This window comes from Mobula hypostoma, chromosome 11 (assembly GCF_963921235.1).
Source record: "Mobula hypostoma chromosome 11, sMobHyp1.1, whole genome shotgun sequence".
Classification (NCBI taxonomy): Eukaryota; Metazoa; Chordata; class Chondrichthyes; order Myliobatiformes; family Myliobatidae; genus Mobula; species Mobula hypostoma.
The window spans coordinates 78,128,936-78,151,372 of NC_086107.1; the positions used below are offsets into that span (position 1 = coordinate 78,128,936).

The 22,437-nt window shown below is 42.2% G+C and overlaps 1 protein-coding gene across 1 annotated transcript in view; it reads left to right on the plus strand.

Annotated features, from left to right (window-relative positions):
- The first annotated feature begins 580 nt into the window (after positions 1–580).
- LOC134353480 (mucin-2-like) overlaps positions 581–22,437 on the plus strand; it is a 182,926-nt gene continuing 161,069 nt past the window's right edge. Inside the window, exons 1-8 of the mRNA XM_063061484.1 lie at positions 581–701; positions 1,439–1,516; positions 2,519–2,780; positions 4,693–4,807; positions 7,947–8,034; positions 8,118–8,224; positions 10,469–10,688; positions 10,801–10,926. Coding sequence (XP_062917554.1) covers positions 581–701; positions 1,439–1,516; positions 2,519–2,780; positions 4,693–4,807; positions 7,947–8,034; positions 8,118–8,224; positions 10,469–10,688; positions 10,801–10,926 — 1,117 coding nt within the window. The remainder of the gene's footprint in view (positions 702–1,438; positions 1,517–2,518; positions 2,781–4,692; positions 4,808–7,946; positions 8,035–8,117; positions 8,225–10,468; positions 10,689–10,800; positions 10,927–22,437) is intronic.

Consider the following 22,437-nt stretch of genomic DNA (forward strand, 5'->3'; position numbering starts at 1 on the left):
GATATTTCAGGCCAAGACCTTCATCAGAACTGGAAAGAAAGGGGAAAGAAGCCAGAATAAGAAGGTTAAGGGAGGGGAAGAATTACATGGTAGCAGGCAATAAGTGAAATGAGGTGAGGGAGTAGTTAGATGTGTGGGGAAGGAGGGATGAAGTAAAAAGCTGGAAGGTGATTGGTAGAGAATAAAGGCTGAAGAAGAAGGCAGATAGAAGAGGACAGTGGACCATGGGAGAAAGGGAAGAAGGACACCAGAAGGAGATGATGGGCAGATGAAGAGAAGAGAGAAGGAGGGAGAGGGAATCCAGAATGGGGAATGAAAAAAGTGAGGAGGTGGAGTGGGGAAGAATTATTGGAAGCCAGAGAAATTGATGTTCATGTGATTAGGTTGGAGGCTACCCAGATAGAAAACGAGGTGTTGCTTCTCAAATCTCAATGTGGCCTTATTGTCTAAACTGAGGAGGCCATAGACTGACAATGTCAGGATGGGAATGGGAAGTGGAGTCGAAATTGATGACCACTGTAAAATCTTGCTATTTGTGGCTGCCAGAGGGAAGGTGCTTGATGAAACAGTCCCCTAATCTATGTCAGATCTCATCAACGTAGAGGAGGTTGCACTAGTAGCACTGGATTCAGTAAATGACCCCGACAACCTTAGTGATAAAGTTTTGCATCACCTGGAAGGACTATTTGGGACACTAAATGGTAATGAGATTGGAAGTATAGTGGCAGGTGCAGCACTTGTCCTGTTTGCAAGGATAAGTATGAGGAAAGAGATCAGTGAGGAGTGATGACTGGACAAGGGAGTGCTACACTAAGGTATACTATTGGGATCTAAGATAATCCCAGTTGCTTGCATTTGGCCCATATCCTTTCAAACCTTTCCTATCCAAGAAGAACCTATTCAAATGTGATTTTTTTTAATTGTACCTGGCTCTTCCACTTCTTCTAATCAGTCTTTCACATACAAACCATCCTTTGTGTGGAAAAGTTACCCCTTAGGTCCCCTTTAAATCTCTCCTCTCTCATCTTAAATCTGTGCCTTCTTGTTTGAGGCTCCCCTATTCTCGAAATAAAACTGTGACCATTCACCTTATCTGTGTCATTATGATTTTATAAACCTCTCTCAGGTCACCCCTCAATTTCCTTCACTTCAGGGAAAACAGTTTCAACCAATTCAATATCTCCTTATAACCCAAGGAGTTATGGATTGAAAGCAAGAAAATTGGGATTAGTCTGAAATTGTTCTTTTGCAGCTCCGTTGGACATGATGGGTCAATCAAATAACGGGCTTCTTTGCCATTCTATACAATTCCATGTTCTTTTGAATTTGAATAGACCCTTCTTCTAATAGTGTGCTGTTAAAACTGTTTTAAACATGTGGCTATTCACATTTCTGTGATCAGTCCACTATTAAAATGCAATTTGTCATGTGTTTTTAGACAAAGCGCCTGAAGCCACTTTCGCTAACAAGAATGTGATACTGCTTCCTGGAATATCATCGGCTCCAGTTTTCACAAGTAACTAAACAACAAATTAACACAATTATTTCCCTGCATTAAAACTTTATCTCTTTTATGAAAATTGAGAAAAATATTATTAGTTAAGTTTCCTAGCTTGGATATTTCAATGCTTCAAAATGGTAAATTGGGATTAATGAACAAGTAGTGACAGTTCAAAATTTAACTCCTGAAAAGTTAACAGTTTAGAAGAGAAGATTAAGGGAAATAACAACTTACAAAGTTTTCAAATCTAAGCAAAGAACTAGTATGATAAATTCTAGTGAGGACTCTAGTGGGAAAAAAGATGATTTGTACAACACATGGTACATATAGAATAAAAAGGAATAAAAGGAACACTCAGAAGGTTAATGACTGAAAGAAGCACAGAACTCAGAAAGAGAACAAAAATATGACATAGTGGAAAATGCTGAAGGATAGAAAAGGGAGAGAAAACCAATCCACTATGAATTTCATTTTTGTATAATACGAATAAAATTTGACAAATGCTTACAGTGCCTTTCCAGAAATATGAGTGGTTTCCAATTCCTGATTTAATTCAGCTTCAGATAAGGGGACAGAAATTTGATTTCCTTGTACCATTACACCAGAAAAGGTGATGACATTTTCTGCAAACAGAAGTTCTTTGCAGTGAAAAGCAGGTAGACAAAAGTCAGAATTTCTCAGAAAAAAACAGCTTTTGAAGTATGTACCAACAGTAGCACCTTTACATGACTAATTGCATGTTGTGTACCCACTAGCCATGATTAGGAAAATGTGACCAATAAAGCACAACCTAATTTATTTAAATATACATGGTAGATCTTTCTTTCTGAAAACAATGATGAATCAGATATGTGTGTTCTAAATATTATCACTGTATCAGACATAAAACCTGCAAGAGGATAATCTTACATGTGCAAATACTTTTTTTAGAACCTGGTATTCTATGGGTTATCTTTTGAAAATCATCATGCAAATCACCTCTCCTCAAAGTGATTGTACACTTTTCTCACTCCATAGGTCACAATCCAAACCACAATCACAGAGTTTGCAGTACCTGGGGCAATTACCACTTCAAAACTTTTGATGGAGATGTTTATTATTTCCCTGGAACCTGCAATTATGTCTTCGCCTCACAGTGTTTGAATTCTTATGAGGATTTCAACATCCAACTGAGGCGTAACAGTGTTGAAGGACATCCAAGGATCACTCAAATTGTCATGAAAGTTGATGGATTGGTTGTAGAAATAATTAATTCAATTATTTCGGTCAGTGATAAAGTGTAAGTAGTTTGTGATGCAATATCTGAATTTGCTTTTTTAAATATTTTGCTCTCAAACTGGTACATTGCACTGTGTGGTGAGAAGGTCCACAATAGATGCCATCACATTGGCTCTTCACACAACTTGAATCATCCAGACAGCAAAGGTGCATACATCAGGATGCTCTTTATTGATTACAACTCAACATTTAATACCATCATCCCTCAAAACCAATAAGTAAACTCCAAGATCTGGTCCTGTATACCCCCTTGTGCAATTGGATCCTGGATTTCCTTACTTACAGGCCCCTGCTTGTTTGGATTGGTTGGCAAAATCATCACCTCCACAATCTCCATCAGCACAAACGTACCACAGGGCTGCGTGCTTCACTTCCTGCTCTACTTGCTTTACACCTATGACTGTGTGGCTAAGTACAGTTCCAACACCATATTCAAATTTGTTGATGACACCACTGTCGTGGGCTGTATCAAAGGGGGTGATGAATCAGCATACAGGAGGGAGACTGAATCTGAGTGGTGTCATAACAACCTCTCACTAAATGTCAACAAGACCAAGGAACTGATTGTAGACTTCAGGAGAGGGAAACCAGAGGTGCATCCAGTTCTCATCGGAGAATTAGAGGTGGAGAGGGTCAGTAACTTTAAATTCTAGGAAGTCACCATCTCAGAGGACCTGGGCCGATCCTATAAATATAATTGCAAATAAAGCACGGCAACACCTCTACTTCCTCAGGAATCTGTGGAGATTTGGTATGACACCAAAAAAACTGACGAAGTTCTATAGATGTGTAGTGGAAAGTGTATTGACTTGCTGCATTATGGCCTGGTATGGGAACACCACTGCCTTTGAATGGAAAATCCTACAACAGGTAGTGGATTCGACCAAGTACATAATGAGTAAAGCCCTCCCAAGCACTGAGCACATATACATGAAAGACTGTCGTAGAAAAGCAGCATCCATCACCACCCAGGCCATGCTCTTATCAGGCAGAAGGTACAAGTGCCTCAGGACTTGCACCACCAGGTTCAAGAACCGTTACTACACCTCAACCATCAAGCTTTTGAACAAAAGAGGATAATTACACTCATCTATTTATATGTTCCCACTACCAATTATCTCATTATAAGGACTCTTTATTTCATGCTCTCATTATTTACTGATATTTATTTATAGTTGCATTTCAAGTTTGTTGTCTTCTATGCTCTTGCTCTTTCATTGATCCTGTTTATAGATTTGCTGAGTATGCCTGCAGGAAAAAGAACCTTAGGGTTGTATGTGGTGACATATACGTATTCTGATAATAAATTTTACTTTGAACTTCAGTAGTGATCAAGTGTATTGGGACCCCTGGTGCTGCAGGCTATATGTTGATGATAATTGGACAGAGATTTTTTTCAAACAAATCTGATGATTTCCACAACTATGATTTGAAAGTTGTTTCTTGTTTGTTGTTTTAATATCTTGAGTGCTCACATAATGTCGGCCTTTGGTCGTATATAAACTGCAGTAAGGATAATGGAGGAGAAGTCTCTTGGTAAGAAAAACGGTTGACTCTTAGATGTTGCTGGTTGGGAGAACAAGGTTGTGACAAAATGGCTGCATCCAAGCACCACAAGAGTTTATCATGAAACAGAGTCCTTCTTTTATCCTTCTCTAAATCAACAGTCTGGTCCACCCTATATATCAAGAACCCCTTGGGTCTTATCAATGTATCTGGCATGTCCAGATTCAGCCATGTCTTCGCAAAACACCTATCTATCATCAGTGCACTTATATACCATGACCTGTACATGCACAAACACAGTGGTTCCTATCGGGGAAATTTGGGGCCAGAAGCATAAAATCATTATGCTAGTTAACAAAGAAACTTAAAAACCATGCTGAAAATTGAATTCATTCTTTTTATTGCAGGGTGACACCACCTTTTGCCTATTCTGGGATTATGATTGAGAATGTCAGTAATTACACCCGAATTACAGCAAAGATTGGCTTGGTTGTCACTTGGAATGGAGATGATGCCCTAGAGGTACGTGAATCCCAAGTTCAATAAAGCAGCATATAAAGCGTGTTTTACAAGAAATTTTCTGTGTTTCAAGATCCTTACCATCATTAAATGATGGATGTTGGGTTTCCTGATTTTTGTTTTGTTACTTTTTCTTCACTGTTTTTTTTACACAGAGTGAATTTGTTTTTTTCATAACTATGTATCTACTGTGATTACTGGACATGTTGTGTCATCCACATTCAGTACCTTGAGAAACATTTTTGTCCATGCAAATACTGTGGCAATGGGATCAGGTCAGAGACTTGCAGTGAGTGACTTCCTTTTGCCAGAATAGTGTAGGTCTGTGGAGACCTAAACTGTGCAACGATGAGTGGGTGATTGATAGGTGCTGTGAGAAAGTATTTGCTAGGAAAGGACATATGTATTTGCCATCTTTTTCTTCAGGTGGTAGAGTATTTCAAATCTGGGAGGAGCCGTAAGACTATACGATATAGGAGCAGATTTAGGTCATTTGGCCCATCAAGTATGCTCTGCCATCTCATCATGGCTGATCCATTTTCCCTCCCAGCCCCAAACTCCAGCCTTTTCCCCATATTCCTCCTTGCTCTGACTAATCAAGAATCTATCAACATCTGTCTAAAATATACTCAGTGACTTGGCCTCCACAGCAGCCTGTGGCAATGAATTCCACAGATTTATCACTATCTGTGAAAGAAACTCCTCCTCATCTCAGTTCTAAAAGGAAAACCTTTGAGGCTGTATCCTCTAGTCTGAGACACCCCCACCATGGTAAACATCCTCTCCACATCCACTCTATCAAGGCCATTCAACATTCGTTAGGTTTCAATGAGGTCAGCCCTCATTCTTTTGAATTCCAGTGAATACAGGTCTAGAGCCATCAAATGCTTTTCATATGACAAGCCTTTCCATCCCAGAATCATTTTTGTGAACCTCCTCTGAACCCTCTCCAACGTCAGCACGTCCTTTCTCAGATAAAAGGCTCTAAACTGCTCATAATACTCCAAGTGAGGCTTCACCAGTGCTTTATAAAGCATCAACATTACATCCTTAACACGAAATACTCTGCAGATGCTGGGATCAAAGCAACACTCACAACACTCTGGAGGAACTCAGCAGGTCGGGCAGCATCCGTGGAAACGATGAGTCGACGTTTCAGGCCGGAACCCTTCATCAGGACTGTAGAGGGAAGGGGCAGAGGCTCTATAAAGAAGGTGGGGGAGGGTGGGAAGGAGAAGGCTGGTAGGTTCCAGGTGAAAAACCAGTAAGGGGAAAGATAAAGGGGTGGGAGAGGGGAAGCAGGGAGGTGATAGGCAGGAAAGGTGAAGAAGGAATAGGGGAAAACACAATGGGTAGTAGAAGGAGGCGGAACCATGAGGGAGGTGATAGGCAGCTGGCGGAGGAGGCAGAGTGAAATAGGGATAGAGGAAGGGGGGGGGAAGGAATTACTGGAAGTTGGAGAATTCTATGTTCATACCAAGGGGCTGGAGACTACCTAGACAGTATATGAGGTGTTGCTCCTCCAACTTAGTGAGGCAACACTTCACTTGTGAGTCTGTTGGGGTCATCTACTGCATTTGGTTCTCCCAGTGCGGCCTCTTCTACATCAGTGAAACCTGACGCAGGTTGAGGGACCACTCCGTCGAGCACCTCCGCTCCGTGCACCATAACTGACAGGATCTCCCGGTAGCCACCCACTTCAACTCTGCTTCCCATTACCATTCAGATATGTCCATACATGGCCTCCTCTACTGCCATGATGAGGCTAAACTCTGGTTGGAGGAGCAATTTTCTCTCCACTTATTTCTTCCACCAAAATACATGACCAGACACATCCTGACACTGTATCCAGCTTCCACTTCTTTGCCCCTTTTGTCTGTAGCCTTTCTTCTTCAAAACTATCTGCCCCTCCGACTATATTTGTATCATCCGCAAACTTTGCAACAAAGCCCTCAATTCCATCATCCAAGTTATTGACATATAATGTAAAAAGCAGTCCCAACACAGATCCCTGTAGAACACTGCTACTCACCAGCAATCAACCAGAAAAGGCTCTCTTTATTCATATTCTTTTCCTCCTGTCAATCAGCAACTGTTTTATCCATGCTAATATCTCTCCTGAAATACTATGGGATCTTGTTAAGCAGCCTCATGTCAAAGGAAAAGTCTTGAAGAATTAAATCAAATCGGATGGTAGCACTGCACCAACCATACGTTTGTGATACAGGATTGCGTACTCAAGGCTGGATCTGCATGCCTATCTATAGGGCTATTTGTCTAAGATGATGTCAACCGTAAGGGGAGAATCTTACATCGTGACTTGTAGGCAGTGAAAGGCTATGAGACTCATCAGAACCAGTTTAGTAAAGCTATGGCTACAAATGCAAGTCAAACACTGAGAAGGCAGAAACAACTAACTTACTTCCTGACACCGAATGCCTTTTCCACCGATTGCAGGGCACATATCAGGAGAATGATGTAATACTTCTCACTCACCTGGTTGAGTGCAATTCCAATAATTTAAGAGGTTTAGCACCATCAAGGAAAAAACATCTCTCTTAATCAGCCTCATATTCAATGCCCCAAACATTCATTAGTTGGTACACCTTGGCAGTAGGATTCAACGTCTATAAATAGAACATGTTATTCATTCTGACTAAGAGAACCTCCCAAACCCACAACCTGTACCACCAACTGTATCAGAACCCCACCACCTGAAAAGTACATATAGATAGATAGATACTGTATTGATCCCAACAGAAATTACATTGGCACAGTAGCATTACAAGTTACTTCACTTGGAAATATCAACATCACTTGGAAATTTCTTGCTAGTCTTTCATCATTACTGTGCCCTGATCTTGGAACTTCCTCTTTAACAGCGCTGTGAGTACATCTTCACCAGTAAGATTACAGCAATTTAAGGCTCACCACCATCTTATTAATGGCAATTAGGAATGGGCAATAAATGCTTACCTTGCCTTGCCGGTCATGTCCAGATCCAGAAAATGAACAAATAAAGCAATCATGTCTAACTATTCAGCTCTTTTCAAAGCTTTCTTACTGAAAACAATATTTTTAATAACTTACTTGAAATGAGACTGACAGTACTTTTCTAAAAGCATTCTTTCTTTTGCATTAGCTTGAACTGAGTCAGCAGTTTGTCAATACAACTTGCGGATTATGTGGTGACTTTAATGGCATACGTGATAATGAATTTTTTTCAAATGGTATGTATAATGGATAGCATTTAGTTGTAATTTAGCTAATATTGGATGTATAGCATTTATTCATTGTCCATCATTGATTACAGGCTATCACCTGACTCCTATCCAGTATGGAAATTTGCAAAAACTGAACGGCCCCACAGAACAATGCAAGGATGTGCCATCTGACAGTGCAAAAAATTGTTCAGAATTTGTGAGTGGGTCATTCTCTTTCATTCAACTCCACCTCCTATAGTCAATTTAATTCTGCTCTGTCAATGTTACAACTGATGCTTACAGGTTTAAAAAATGGTTTCTTTCCACTGCAGGCAATCCCCATCTGGGAGGATAAATGCCCTACTAGAAAATAGTCCTTATGATGATTTTCTATGATGTTAAACTTTATCATGTGTGTATACATCTAAAAATGCAAGTTGAGAAATAGATTTTACTCATTTTCTTTACATAAATTCCATGAGCACAAATTTTATTCCATAACTGAAATTTTTTGATAGTGATTTGTGAATTCTGTAAAGGTGAATTCCCATTACCTGAATGGCCATTATGTGAGTGTCACCTGTAGCATCCTAGAGCAGGCTAAAGCCTCAGATCATTTCTTGGTATTTATGTATCTAGCTATTTATTTATTGATTGATTGATTGATTGAGACACAGGACAGAAAATGCCCTTCGAGCTGAACTGACCAGCAATCCCCGCCTAATCACAGGACAATTTACAGTGACCAATTAACCTGCGACCGATATGCCTTTGGATTGTGGGAAGAAGCCGGAGCACGCAAAGGAAACCCACACGGTGACAGGGAACATGTAAAAGTTCTTACAGACAGTGGCAGGAATTGGACCCTGGGACGCTGGTGCTGTGCTAACCACTATGACATCGTGTCGGCTTTTTGTACCAAGAAAGTAAAATTCCATCCCGGCATTTTTTCTCAATAAGTACACTTCTGTCCTGATTTCTGTGGATGGAAATAATTCATACAGAGTCTAGAATTTACCTTCAGAACATATTCTCTCTTTATTTCAAGCTGACATCAACAGGAGAGTCACTCATCCTAAACCGAGTGTTCCTCCAAAGTTTTCATTATTCTTACACTATTTCCAATTTACTTCCCCACCTCTCTCTACCTCTGTACTGCTTGTACCACGTATGCATAGTGAGGAAGCTCTTTGTAGTGTCAAGCTTCAGCAACTATGTTCCATGTGAGCTGTGTACGGTTCCACTTTTAACTTGTATATACAATGGTAATCCTCCATCCTAGAGTTTCATGAAACAGGCATGAGTTTACTATAGCAACACACATCAAAGTTGCTGCCTGGCCTGCTGCGTTCACCAGCAACTTTGATGTGTGTTGCTTGAATATCCAGCATCTGCAGAATTCCTGTTGTATGAGTTTACTATTGTTCACATTGGCCTGCAGATTGTGGCTCCACCCACTCAAGCCTGTTACAGATGTTCATTGCCTTATCCTTACCCCATAGGGTCCTTTTACCTCACTACTGCATGCTCATCACTCCCTCTCTGTGTGCTGCAGTATAGAACCAATTTTCTATTCTGAATCAGGATTTGCTGGGGCAGTGTGGTTCGAAAGGCCGGGAAAGCCTGTTCTGTTAATGTGGATGTCTCAGGGATAGCCTGCATTACAGAGAAGGTAATAGAGGCATTAAGAAGTATGTAGGGAGGTAAATTTCCAGGGCTAGATAATGAATATCCAAAATCACCCTGGGAAGCTAGAGGAGAAAATGCGGGACCCTGACCGAGTTATACGCTCCTTCATTAGTGATGGATGAGATTCCAGAAGACTGGAGTTTGCTAATGCTATGACTTTATTTAGAAAGGGCTGCAGAGCAAAACAAGGGAACCATAGACCAGTAAGCCTAGCATTTGTGATAGGTAACCTACTGGAGAAGGTTGCAAGAGAAAAGGACTGATTAAGCTGGGCTTTGTGTATGACTGATCATGCCTCAAGAATTTGATTGAACTTTTTGACGAAGTGACCAAAAAGTTTAATGAGGGCAGTAGACATAGCGAATGCCTTGACATTTTACAAATTTCTTGAGAGAAGTAGTTACCAAGCTCATGAATAAGTAACCATTTTACAGGATGATGTACAGAAGATATTGGGGTCCAAGTCCACAGCTCCCTGAAAGTGGCTGTACAAGTTTACAGCATGGCAAAGGTGGTGCTTCATGTTTGCCTTCATTAGTCAAGAACAGAGTTCAAGAGTCAGGAAATTATACTACAGCTTTATAAAACTGATTTGGCTGTATCTGGAGTATTGCATTCTACTCTGGTCACCTCATTACAGATATGGACAGATTAATTTAATTAGGCATCATTAGCTTGATTAATTCAGCATAACATGGTGGGTTGAAGGGCTTGTTTCTATGCTGAATTCTGATTTTCATTCTTATCCCCATTAAATAATTTGCCTTTACAGAAATCTGTATGTGAAAGTATACTCTCAAGGCCAGAGTTTTCTAGCTGCTACAACATACTGGATGTATCATCCTTCATCAAGAGCTGCACACTGGACTTATGCCTATGCACAGATTTGAATAAATCATCATCCTGCCTCTGTGAAACCCTGTCAGAGTTTTCTAGACAGTGTGCCCATGTTGGAGGGAAACCGGCCAACTGGAGAGGGAAAGATTTATGTGGCAAGTACCTTCTAAAGTAATCTCCCCCAATCTATTTGTTTTATTCCTGATGTGCTTATTTACATATGTAAATGATGATGAATCTAAAGCAGGTCATTTTCCCTCTCTTTAGAGGAAACATGCCAGCTAAATATGATCTATGAAGAATGCGGGACTTCATGTGCAGATACTTGCTCAAATCCTGACAGGAGTCATATCTGTGATGACCACTGCATTGATGGCTGCTTCTGCCCTCCCGGTAAGATACCAAACATCAGAAAATATCATGGCTTGTGACTATATTTTCCTGCTCTGATGCAGGCAGAGAGTAAGCTTCATATGACCATATAACGTTTTGGTTAAAGGTATCTAGACCATCACACATTCAACAGAAAATATTTTATTGTTCTGCTTCATGACTTTTAGATGTCCATTGTCAGTATTTTATGGTTTTGTTAGTTTAGCACCACTTGCAGTATCTTATAATTTACCTCTATTACTGCGGCACTGATGTGGGATGTGCTGATCACTGAACCAAAGAGACAAAATCTAAGCTCTATATCCCTCCTGTGAAGAGCTTTGGGACATCTTTTAATAAATTGTGGGTCTGCACAACTGGAAGCTGTTGCTATTGATTAGCAGTAGGATTGTTACAAATTAATTACAGCTCGAAGCACTGCACTGCAAGTAAAAGTTAGGAATTAAAGCAAAAAGTGAACTCAGCAGACCAGGCATAATCTGTGGAAGCAGGGTGACTGTCAACATGACAGCATAGGGCCCTGTATCAGGACTGAGAGAGTAGTGCAGATAACCAGTATAAAGACGTGAGTGGGAGGGAAAGCAAGCACTAGTAGGCGATAGGTGGATCCAGTGGTGGAGAGTGATTGATAGATGGAGTCAGGTAAGGGATGAAAGAGTGGAAGTAGTGACAGAGTCTGTGAAGTGAGGGTGAAGGCAGGTGATGTGAAAGGAAGATGGTGAATGGAACTACCTAAGGGAGGGGAAGAGGCAGACAGGAAAAGTCAGGGATGGGTTAACGGGACCCAATGGGAGGAGTGTGCGAGCAACAAGTAGATAGTGTAGTGGAGAGGGGACATGAATTTGTTAACTGTTTTGGGAGTGGGTGGGGGGTTGGAAGGAAGGGTGTGTGCATGTCTGTGTCCGAGCATGTCTGAGTATGTATATGTGTGTGTGTATAAATATATATATACATACACACACACACACCCCTACATAGATTTATATAATCACCTATGTACATGTAGTTATTTAGAGAATTTTTCAGTTATTATGATGAAATTGCTGTGCTTCTGTATTTTTTGTAAACTTCTTACTTTTTAGTAGCAGGTGTCATGCCCCCTGAATCTAGCTGTTGTGTAGGTTAATTATTGTCATTGCAGTTTGCTATTATCTGTGGTTTTGTATGAGATGACTACGATTACCTTTATAGACTGGATTTACAGCTGTAACCAACATTCTTGACTTCCAAAGATTCATTTGGAACACAGATTACAATAATTTGACCATGAATCAATGGTAGATACTGAAAATCTGAAATAAAATTAGAAATAGCTGCCTGCACAGGTGAGTAGGTCACAGCAGAGGATAGACTGGCCATGGAGCAGTGATAGAACTGCAGAGAAGGCATCACTTTCTTAATTGTAAGAGGCTTTACTGATTTACATAAGCAAACTTGCCTTTGGTTCTGAAAAACTCAGCAGAAGCATGCTTGAACTTTTATTAGCAAATCCAGAAGAATCTCACTACAATGAAATTAGCCCATAAGAGGTAAATATCAGTAAAGGCCTAGCACTGACGAGTAGACTACCATTAATTGTTTTGGTAAAGCTTCAAGCCAGTAACTTGAACATGGAACACAAAACAGCATGGGATAGGAACAGGCCCTTTGGCCCATGATAGTACACTCAGCTAATTAAGCTATTGACACTGAATTCAACAAATCCCTTCTGCCTTCACAAGGTGCATATCCCTCCATACGCTGCATAATTCTCTACTCATTGGTGACAACACAGATTGCCATCTTGTGTGGTGGGTAACACACACAGCCAACATACTTTTCGTCCCTCTTCCCTCCGGGAGAAGGATCAGGAGCTTGAAGACTCGTACGGCCAGATTTGGGAACAGCTTCTTTCCAACTGTGATAAGACTGCTGAACGGATCCTGACCCAGATCTGGGCCGTACCCTCCAAATATCCGGACCTGCCTCTCATTTTTTTTGCACTACCTTACTTTGCAAAGACGAGTGGGAAGCCGAAGAATTGGGAAACTTTTAAAGAGCAAGAAAAGGTAACTAAAAAGGCAATATGAGGAGAAAAAAATGAGGTACAAAGGTAAACTAGCCAAGAATGTAAAGGAGGATAGTAAAAGCTTCTTTAGGTATGTGAAAAGGAAAAAAATAGTTAAGACCAAAATTGGGCCCTTGAAGACAGAAGCGGGTGAATTTATTATGGGGAGCAAGGAAATGGCAGACGAGTTGAACAGCTACTTTGGATCTGTCTTCACTAGGGAAGACACAAACAATCTCCCAGATGTAATAGTGGCCAAAGGACCTAAGGTAATGGATGAATTGAAGGAAATTTATATTAGAAAGGAAATAAGACGAGGCAAGACAAAGGAGCAGAACTCGGCCATTCGGCCCATCGAGTCTGCTCCGCCATTTTATCATGAGCTGATCCATTCTCCCATTTAGTCCCACTCCCCTGCCTTTTCACCATAACCTTTGATGCCCTGGCTACTCAGATACCTATCAATCTCTGCCTTAAATACACCCAATGACTTGACATCCACTGCTGCCTGTGGCAACAAATTCCATAGATTCACCACCCTCTGACTAAAAAAAATTTCTTCGCATTTCTGTTCTGAATGGGCGCCCCTCAATCCTTAAGTCATGCCCTCTCGTACTAGACTCACCCATCATGGGAAACCACTTTGCCACATCCACTCTGTCCATGCCTTTCAACATTGAAAATGTTTCTATAAGGTCTCCCCTCTTTCTTCAAAACTCCAAGGAATACAGTCCAAGAACGGACAAATGCTCCTCATGTGTTAACCCGCTCATTCCCAGAATTATTCTAGTGGATCTTCTCTGTACCCTCTCCAACGTCAGCACATCCTTTCTTAAATATGGAGACCAAAACTGCCCACAGTACTCCAAGTGAGGTCTCGCCAGTGCCTTATAGAGCCTCAACATCACATCCCTGCTCCTATACTCTATTCCTCTGGAAATGAATGCCAACATTGCATTCCCTTTTTTCAATACCGACTCAACCTGGAGGTTAACCTTAAGGGTATCCTGTACAAGGACTCCCAAGTCCCGTTGCATCTCAGAACTTTGAATTCTTTCCCCATTTAAATAATAGTCTGCCCGTTTATCACTTCTGCCAAAGTGCATAACCATATACTTTCCAACATTGTACTTCATTTGCCACTTCTTTGCCCATTCTTCCAATCTATCCAAGTCTCTCTGCAGACTCTCCGTTTCCTCAGCAGTACCGGCCCCTCCACCTATCTTCGTATTGTCAGCAAACTTAGCCACAAAGCCATCTATTCCATAATCCAAATCGTTGATGTACAATGTAAAAAGAAGCGGCCCCCAACACGGACCCCTGTGGAAAACCACTGGTAACCGGCAGCCAATCAGAATAGGATCCCTTTATTCCCACTCTCTGTTTCCTGCCAATCAACCAACGCTCTATCCACGTATGTAACTTTCCCATAATTCCATACTTGTTAAGTAGCCTCATATGTGGCACCTTGTCAAAGGCCTTCTGAAAATTCAAATATACAACATCCACTGCATCTCCCTTGTCTAGCCTACTGGTAATTTCCTCAAAAAAATTGTAATAGGTTACAATCCAGAACCATGCCAGAATCTATCGACTTTTGAAAGATCATCGCTAATGCCTCCGTAATCTCCACAGCTACTTCCTTCAGAACACGCGGGTCCATTCCATCTGGTCCGGATGATTTATCTACCTTTAGACTACTCAGCTTCCTGAGTACTTTCTCTGTCGTAATCGTGACTGCGCACACTTCTCTTCCCTGCCACTCTTGCGTGTCCGGTATACTGCTGATGTCTTCCTCAGTGAAGACTGATGCAAAATACTTGTTCAGTTCCTCTGCCATCTCCTTATCTCCCATTACAATTTCTCCAGCATCATTTTCTATCGGTCCTATATCTACTCTCACCTGTCTTTTACTCTTTATATACTTTAAAAATCTTTTAGTATCCCCTTTGATATTATTTGCTAGCTTCCTTTCATAGTTAATCTTTTCTCTCTTAATGACCTTCTTAGTTTCCTTTTGTAAGATTTTTAAAACTTCCCAATCCTCTGTCCTCCCACTAATTTTTGTTTCCTTGTATGCCCTCTCCTTTGCTTTAACTCTGGCTTTGACTTCTCTTGTCAACCATGGTTGCATCCTCTTTCCATTCAAAAATTTCTTCTTTTCTGGAATATACCTGTCTTGCACCTTCCTCACTTCTCGCATAAACTCCAGCCACTGCTGCTCTGCCGTCTTTCCCGCCAGTGTCCCTTCCCAGTCAATTTTGGCCAGTTCCTCTCTCATGCCACTGTAATTTCCTTTACTCCACTGAAATACATCAGATTTCGGCTTCTCTTTTTCAAATGTCACAATGAACTCAATCATGTTATGATCACTGTCTCCTAAGGGTTCCTTCACCTCAATCTTTCTAATCACCTCCGGTTCATTACACAATACCCAATCCAGTACAGCCGATCCCCTAGTGGGCTCAACAATGAGCTGTTCTAAAAAGCCATCTGGCAGACATTCTACAAATTCTCTCTCTTGAGATCCAGTGCCGACCTGATTTTCCCAATCCACTCGCATGTTAAAATCCCCTACAATTATCATAACACTGCCCTTCTGACAAGCCTTTTCTATTTCCTGTTGTAATTTGTAGCCCACATCCCTGCAGCTGTTTGGAGGCCTATAAATAACTGCCATCAGGGTCCTTTTACCCTTGCAATTTCTTAGCTCAACCCATAAAGATTCTGCACCTTCTGATCCAAATCACCTCTTTCTAATGATTTAATATCATTTCTTACCAATAAAGCCACGCCTCCCCCTCTGCCTACGTTCCTATCTTTCCGATACACCATGTATCCTTGGACGTTCAGCTCCCAGAGACATGTATCCTTTAGCCAGGTCTCAGTGATGGCCACAATATCATACCTGCCGATCTGTAGCTGTATGACAAGATCATCCACCTTATTCCTTATGCTGCGTGCATTTAAGTATAACACCTGAAGACCAGAATTTGGTACAGAAAATGGTATTGGATAGGCTGTTGGGTCTGAAGGCTGATAAGTCCCCAGGACATGATGGTCTGCATCCCAGGGTACTTAAGGAGGTGGCTTTAGAAATCGTGGACGCATTGGTAATCATTTTCCAATGTTCTATAGATTCAGGATCAGTTCCTGTGGATTGGAGGGTGGCTAATGTTGTCCCTCTCTTCAAGAAGGGAGGAAGAGAGAAAACAGGGAATTATAGACTGGTTAGCCTGACGTCGGTGGTGGGAAAGATGCTGGAGTCAATTATAAAAGATGAAATTACGACACATCTGGATAGTAGTAACAGGATTGGTCCAAGTCAGCATGGATTTACAAAGGGGAAATCGTGCTTGACTAATCTTTTCGAATTTTTTGAGGATGTAACTATGAGAATGGACAAGGGAGAGCTAGTGTACCTGGACTTTCAGAAAGCCTTTGATAAAGTCCCACATAGGAGATTAGTGGGCAAAATTAGGGCACATGGTATTGGGGGCAGAGTACTGACATGGATTGAAAATTGGCTGGCTGACAGGAAACAAAGAGTAGTGATTAACGGGTCCCTTTCAGAATGGCAGGCGGTGACCAGTGGGGTACCGCAGGGTTCAGTGCTGGGACCGCAGCTGTTTACAATATATATTAATGATTTAGATGAGGGAATTAAAAGTAACTTTAGCAAATTTGCCGATGACACAAAACTGGGTGGCAGTGTGAAATGTGAGGAGGATGTTATGAGAATGCAGGGTGACTTTGACAGGCTGGGTGAGTGGGCAGATGCATGGCAGATGCAGCTTAATGTGGATAAGTGTGAGGTTATCCACTTTGGTGGTAAGAACGGGAAGGCAGATTATTATCTAAATGGAGTCAAGTTAGGAAAAGGGGAAGCACATCGAGATCTAGGTGTTCTTGTACATCAGTCACTGAAAACAAGCATGCAAGTACAGCAGGCAGTGAAGAAAGCTAATGGCATGCTGGCCTTCATAACAAGGGGAATTGAGTATAAGAGCAAAGAGGTCCTTCTGCAGCTGTACAGGGCCCTGGTGAGACCACACCTGGAGTACTATGTGCAGTTTTGGTCTCCAAATTTGAGGAAGAACATTCTTGCTATTGAGGGAGTGCAACGTAGGTTCACAAGGTTAATTCCCGGGATGGCGGGATTGTCATATATCAAAAGATTGTAGCGACTGAGCTTGTATACTCTAGAATTTAGAAGGCTGAGAGGGGATCTTATTGAAACATATAAGATTATTAAGGGATTTGCCATGCTGCAGGCAGGAAGCATGTTCCCACTGATGGGTGAGTCCAGAACCAGAGGCCACAGTTTAAGAATTAGGCATAGGACATTTAGAACGGAGTTGAGGAAAAACTTTTTCACCCAGGGAGTGGTAGATATATGGAATGCTCTGCCCCAGAAGGCTGTGGAGGCCAAGTCTTTGGATGCTTTCAAAAAAGAAATGGATAGAGCTCTTAAAGATAGTGGAATCAAAGGTTATGGGGATGAGGCAGGAACTGGATACTGATTGTGGATGATCAGCCATGATCACAGTGAATGGCGGCGCTGGCTCGAGGGGCCAAATGGCCTACTCCTGCACCTATTGTCTATTGTCTATTTCCATTTTCTATTCTCTATTTATGATTTATAATTTAAATTTTTAATATTTACTATCGATTTGTACTCCAGGGAGTGGGAAGCGCAGAATCAAATATCGTTGTGATGATTGTACGTTCTAGTATCAATTGTTCAGCGACAATAAAGTATAAAGTATGTAGCATAAGCCCCTTTCTGGAGAGGGCAACAAGTAATGAAACCTGTTCAACTTGACTCATCAATATTTTCACACTGCATACATCATTACAAAACAAACTGGGTGTTAGAAATCCAAAATAAAAAGACAGAAGGTTTTGGCTGCTCAACAAGTCAGGCAATATCAGTAAACGTAAACAGTGTTTCAGCTCAATCACCTTTCAATGGAACTGGGGATACTTAAAGATAAAATTGCAAGCTTTCACAAATAAACCAAAGTGAGACATTTTATGTTTAATGAAACCAGTAACACATTTTATTGAATTCCAAAACCTAAACACAAAAGCGCACCAAAAATCCTACTGCAACAACGTCATCACATCAGACCTGTCCCTTAGGATGAGCAGGTTTCATTACTCGCAGAAAGGGGTTTATGCTTCACACCCACAACACTGGATGGCAATCTGTGTTGTCAATGAGTAGAGAGAATTATGTCAAGCCAGTGTGAATTATGTACATTTCTCCCAGTTGTCTTACGCTACACAGTAACCCCCTCCCCCCCGAACCAGAATTCACTAAAACTGGCATTGTGAACCCATCTGGAGGTCTGATGAGCTGCCCAGCTTGGGTCCTGTGTTTCATGGGTACCTCTGCCTCATCCAGAGGTGTGTTGGCACGCTCATGGTCATCTTGTGATGCTGGGGGCAAGGCAGTGGAATATTCCAAATCTTAGGCCAGTTTAAGGTAACCTACCAAAATATGTTCAGATTTACCCCTCTTATCTATAATAGAAATCTTTTCTCCTCATTCCAAAATGCATAACAGGCCATTATAAGGGGGCCTAAGGGGATGTTGGTTCCAACAGGAACCCAAGACTGCTGGTATGCCATGATGGGAGGTAGGAATAGGTGAAAAGGAATCAAATTTACTGAGGAGGGTGGAATGCTGTTGAGAGGCTGACCAGGCGATCATGGTCTCAGGACTGAAATCACCTGGCGCTTTTAACACCTGCCTGTATACCAACTCAGCCAAGGATGACTGCAGATCCTCTTTTGGAGCTGTTCTGAGCCCCAGCAGGACCCAAGGGAGACGATCACACCAAAACTCATTGGTCAGGGAAGCTCTCAGAGCATCCTTTAAGGTGTAGTGTAACTACTCACATAGGACATTGGACTGTCGGTGATAAGTTATGGTGTGATGTAGCCTAACACCAAGGTTCTGGGCCATCACAGCTCAGAGGTCTGATAGGAATTGGGTCAGAGGAAATACCAGATGGGTGCCAAACCGAGCAACCCAGGTGCTGATGAACACTTGAGTCACTTCTGTGGCCGTCATTGCTGCTAGAGGGATGACATCTGGCCACCTGCTGGTATGGACCACCAAGGTAAGGAGGTGCGTGAATCCCCGTGGGGGGGGGGCGCAGAAAGAGGATCAACAAGCTGCACTTTGACATGGTCAAACTGTGGATCAGGGACCTCAAAAGGTGCCTTTAGCACTTGAACATGATGGTTAATTTTTGCCCACTGCCACTCTACACAGGCTGCAGTGCAATCCCACATGTTCTTTCTGAAACCTTGCCAAACAAACTTCAGTACAACCAAGCCTTGGTGAAGCCTTCCCACCCATATGTTAGGGACCATATATGGAATTGAAAGCAGTCTGTCTCCAGTTTGCGGACATGATGGGGCAAGGGTGACCAGTTGAGCGATCACACAGCGCAAGCCAATCTTAAGGTCCTCGACCTTAAGGTCAGCCAACTGCAGGCACATGGCTGCTGTTGGTAAGTCAGAACCTCTGGGTCAATTGCTTGGTCAGCTACCATGCCAGCAGAGTTAACCCTAATGTGTACGGCCTCAACAGATGCCCGTGAAAGACAATAAGCCATGGCATATTATGTTGTATATCTGTTGTGAACTCAGATATGTAGGCTAGTTGGTGTTGCTGCTGTGCAGATCAAAAGTCTGATATTTTGGTTTTCATGTGCGCGAGGGATTTGTGGTCAGCAAACACAGTGAAATGGCAAGCAACTGGAAGGAAACAAAAGTGGCGGACAGCTGGATAGAGACCAAGTAGTTCATAGTCAAACGCACTGTACTTCCTTTCATGAGGATGGAGCTGGCAGCTGGAGGCGGCAAATGGCTGCCACACACCTCTGAGGCATCAGTAGTAATGGCTATCGGTGCATTGGGGAGTGGGTGCAACAGTAGAATTGTGTTACAAAAAGCTCATTTCATCAGATACCCTGGTCATGCCCGCTGACCTTCAAGCAAGTGATTAGGGATATTGCCTTTAAACGCATTATATAGGGGGAGCATAAGTTCAGCAGCTCACAGAATGAAGCGGTAACAGAACTTCACCATGACTAAAAACTCCTGTGGTTTTTCAGTAGTGCAGGGTGGTGGGAAATCCATAACAGTGGCTACTTTCGATGGGAGGGATTTTGCACCTTCTGCAGAGATGCAATGGCTAAGGAAATCAATGATTGACACCTCAAGCTGTCATTTAGCAGGGTTAATAATCAATTTTATTAACCTTGGATTAAGGGCTCGAAAAGTGTACAGAGATGAAATATGTGCTCAGATTTGGACACACTGGTGACAAGTATGTCATCCAAGTAAACAAAATGAAAATCTAAGCCTTTTAATATAGAGCCCATCAGCCATCGGAAAGCCTATGCTGCACTTTTCCATCCAAACAGCGTGCACGGAAACACAGAGGCCAAATGGGGTTATCACAGCCATTTTAGGAATGTCCTTCAGGCATACGGGTACTTGATGGCAGCCCCCTAACTAGATTGACTTTGGAAAAACTTAACTAACTGGCTGAATGAGCCAAAATGTCTTGGATGTGTGGGATTGGGTAATGATTGGGGATGGTGGCCTCATTAAGCCGTCAGTAATCACCACATGGGCGGCAATGACCACTGGACTTAGGGACCATATGGACGGGGTGAAGCCCAGGGGCTATTTGACCAGCATACAATGCCAAGTCTTTCCACCCTGGCAAAACTTGGACTTTGCGGTTGCCAGGTTCTCTGGGTCCAGGCTACATGCGCCAGTATAGACTGGTCGGCCAGTTGTGGTAATGTGGTGCTTGACTCCATGTTTTGTGACCGTTGTGGAGAAAGAGGGCTTGGGTTGTGGAGAATGAGGGCTTGGTGAGGTTTGGGAATTTGCTAAGCAGTCGACTAAACTCAGATGCGGTCGTGTATGCACTTGATGGAGGGAGTTGTTGAGGAGATGCAGGGTAATGACCCAAAGTCCTTGACATCCACAAGCCAGCAGTTCTTAAGATCGACCAACAGGCACACAGGAAATCTGCACCGAGCAGAGGTTTAGCCACTTTAGCCAGGACGAAGTCCCATGTGTAGTGTCACCCACTGAAGCAGAGCATCACCCATCCTGTTCCACAAGTCTGTATCAGCCTCCAGTGAGGTTTTGTTGCTCTTTACCTTCTCATCAATAGGTGATGCCGGCAGCACAATCACTTGAGCACCCACATTACACAAGAAGCGTCGCCCTGAAAGGGGGTCCATAATGTACAACAGACGTCTGATGTCCCGACGCACTTGCACTGTTGAAGCTGGAAGGCGGTCGGTACTTCCTAGTGTTCGTACCAAAGCAAGCGTAGCAAAAACACAGGCCCGGCATCGTCTGTTCCGTAGCCCCAGGCATCCTTACATTGGAGGCTTTGCTGACCGGGTTTATTGAGGTAGAGAAAAGAGTTGGAATGATGCACCACTGCCTGGCTGAGAGTAGACTATCAGCAATTTTAGCAAGCTCCATATAGTCCTTCACAGGTGCATTAGTGAGAGCTATGCAAACTTCATCAGCCATTCGCTGCATGAAGAGTTCTTTAAAAATAAAACAAGAATGGTGATTTCCCAGGAGAGACAGCAGGAGAGACCATTAGCTCTGAAGGCCTAGCATCGCTGAGATCAGGTAAGGGCAGCAACTGATTACCGCACTCAGACTCCAATAGTTCAAAAGTTTGAAAAAATTGAGTTTTCCGTGATGGTATTTATCATGTTCAGGCGGCTGTTCAAGCAGACTTTCCACTCTCACAGACATGAAATTGTTGAGCAATGCTACCACATAGTAGAATTTGGTGCTGTTGGCAGAGATTTCTTGCAGATCAGCTTGTACGAACCATGCGACGGCATTTTGTACCAAAACTCCAGCAGTTTGAAAGCAACTGTTGGCAAACATGTTTAATAACTCAAATTGTCCCAGAGCATTGGGGTCACCAATGTAAGTTTTCGTAAATAAACAGAAGTGAGATGTTTTAAGTTTAATAAACCCATAAAATATTTTATTGAACTCCAAAACCCAAACACGAAAGTGTGCTAAAATATTTACATAACATTATGTCAGACCAGCCTCTTAAAGCGTAGCTACGAATTATGTACATTTCTCCCAATTACGTTAACCTACAAAATATGTTGTAAGTTGCAGAGGAAGGGAAAAGGGGAGAAGAGAACAAAAGGAAATCATAGTATCTGTGACAAGATGGAAGGCAGGTCGCAAAGAATTATAAAATAACGATTGTGCATGCAGAATCGCAGTTTTATTATGAGGAGGCATTTAGGAGTATACCCACATGAAGGTGGAGTGATGATGGAATCTTCCGAATGAATACCATTGAATTTGTCTGTATTACCTTTATCTTTTATCCAAGGCTGTAAGAAATCACACACGATGGACATGCGTACACTGCT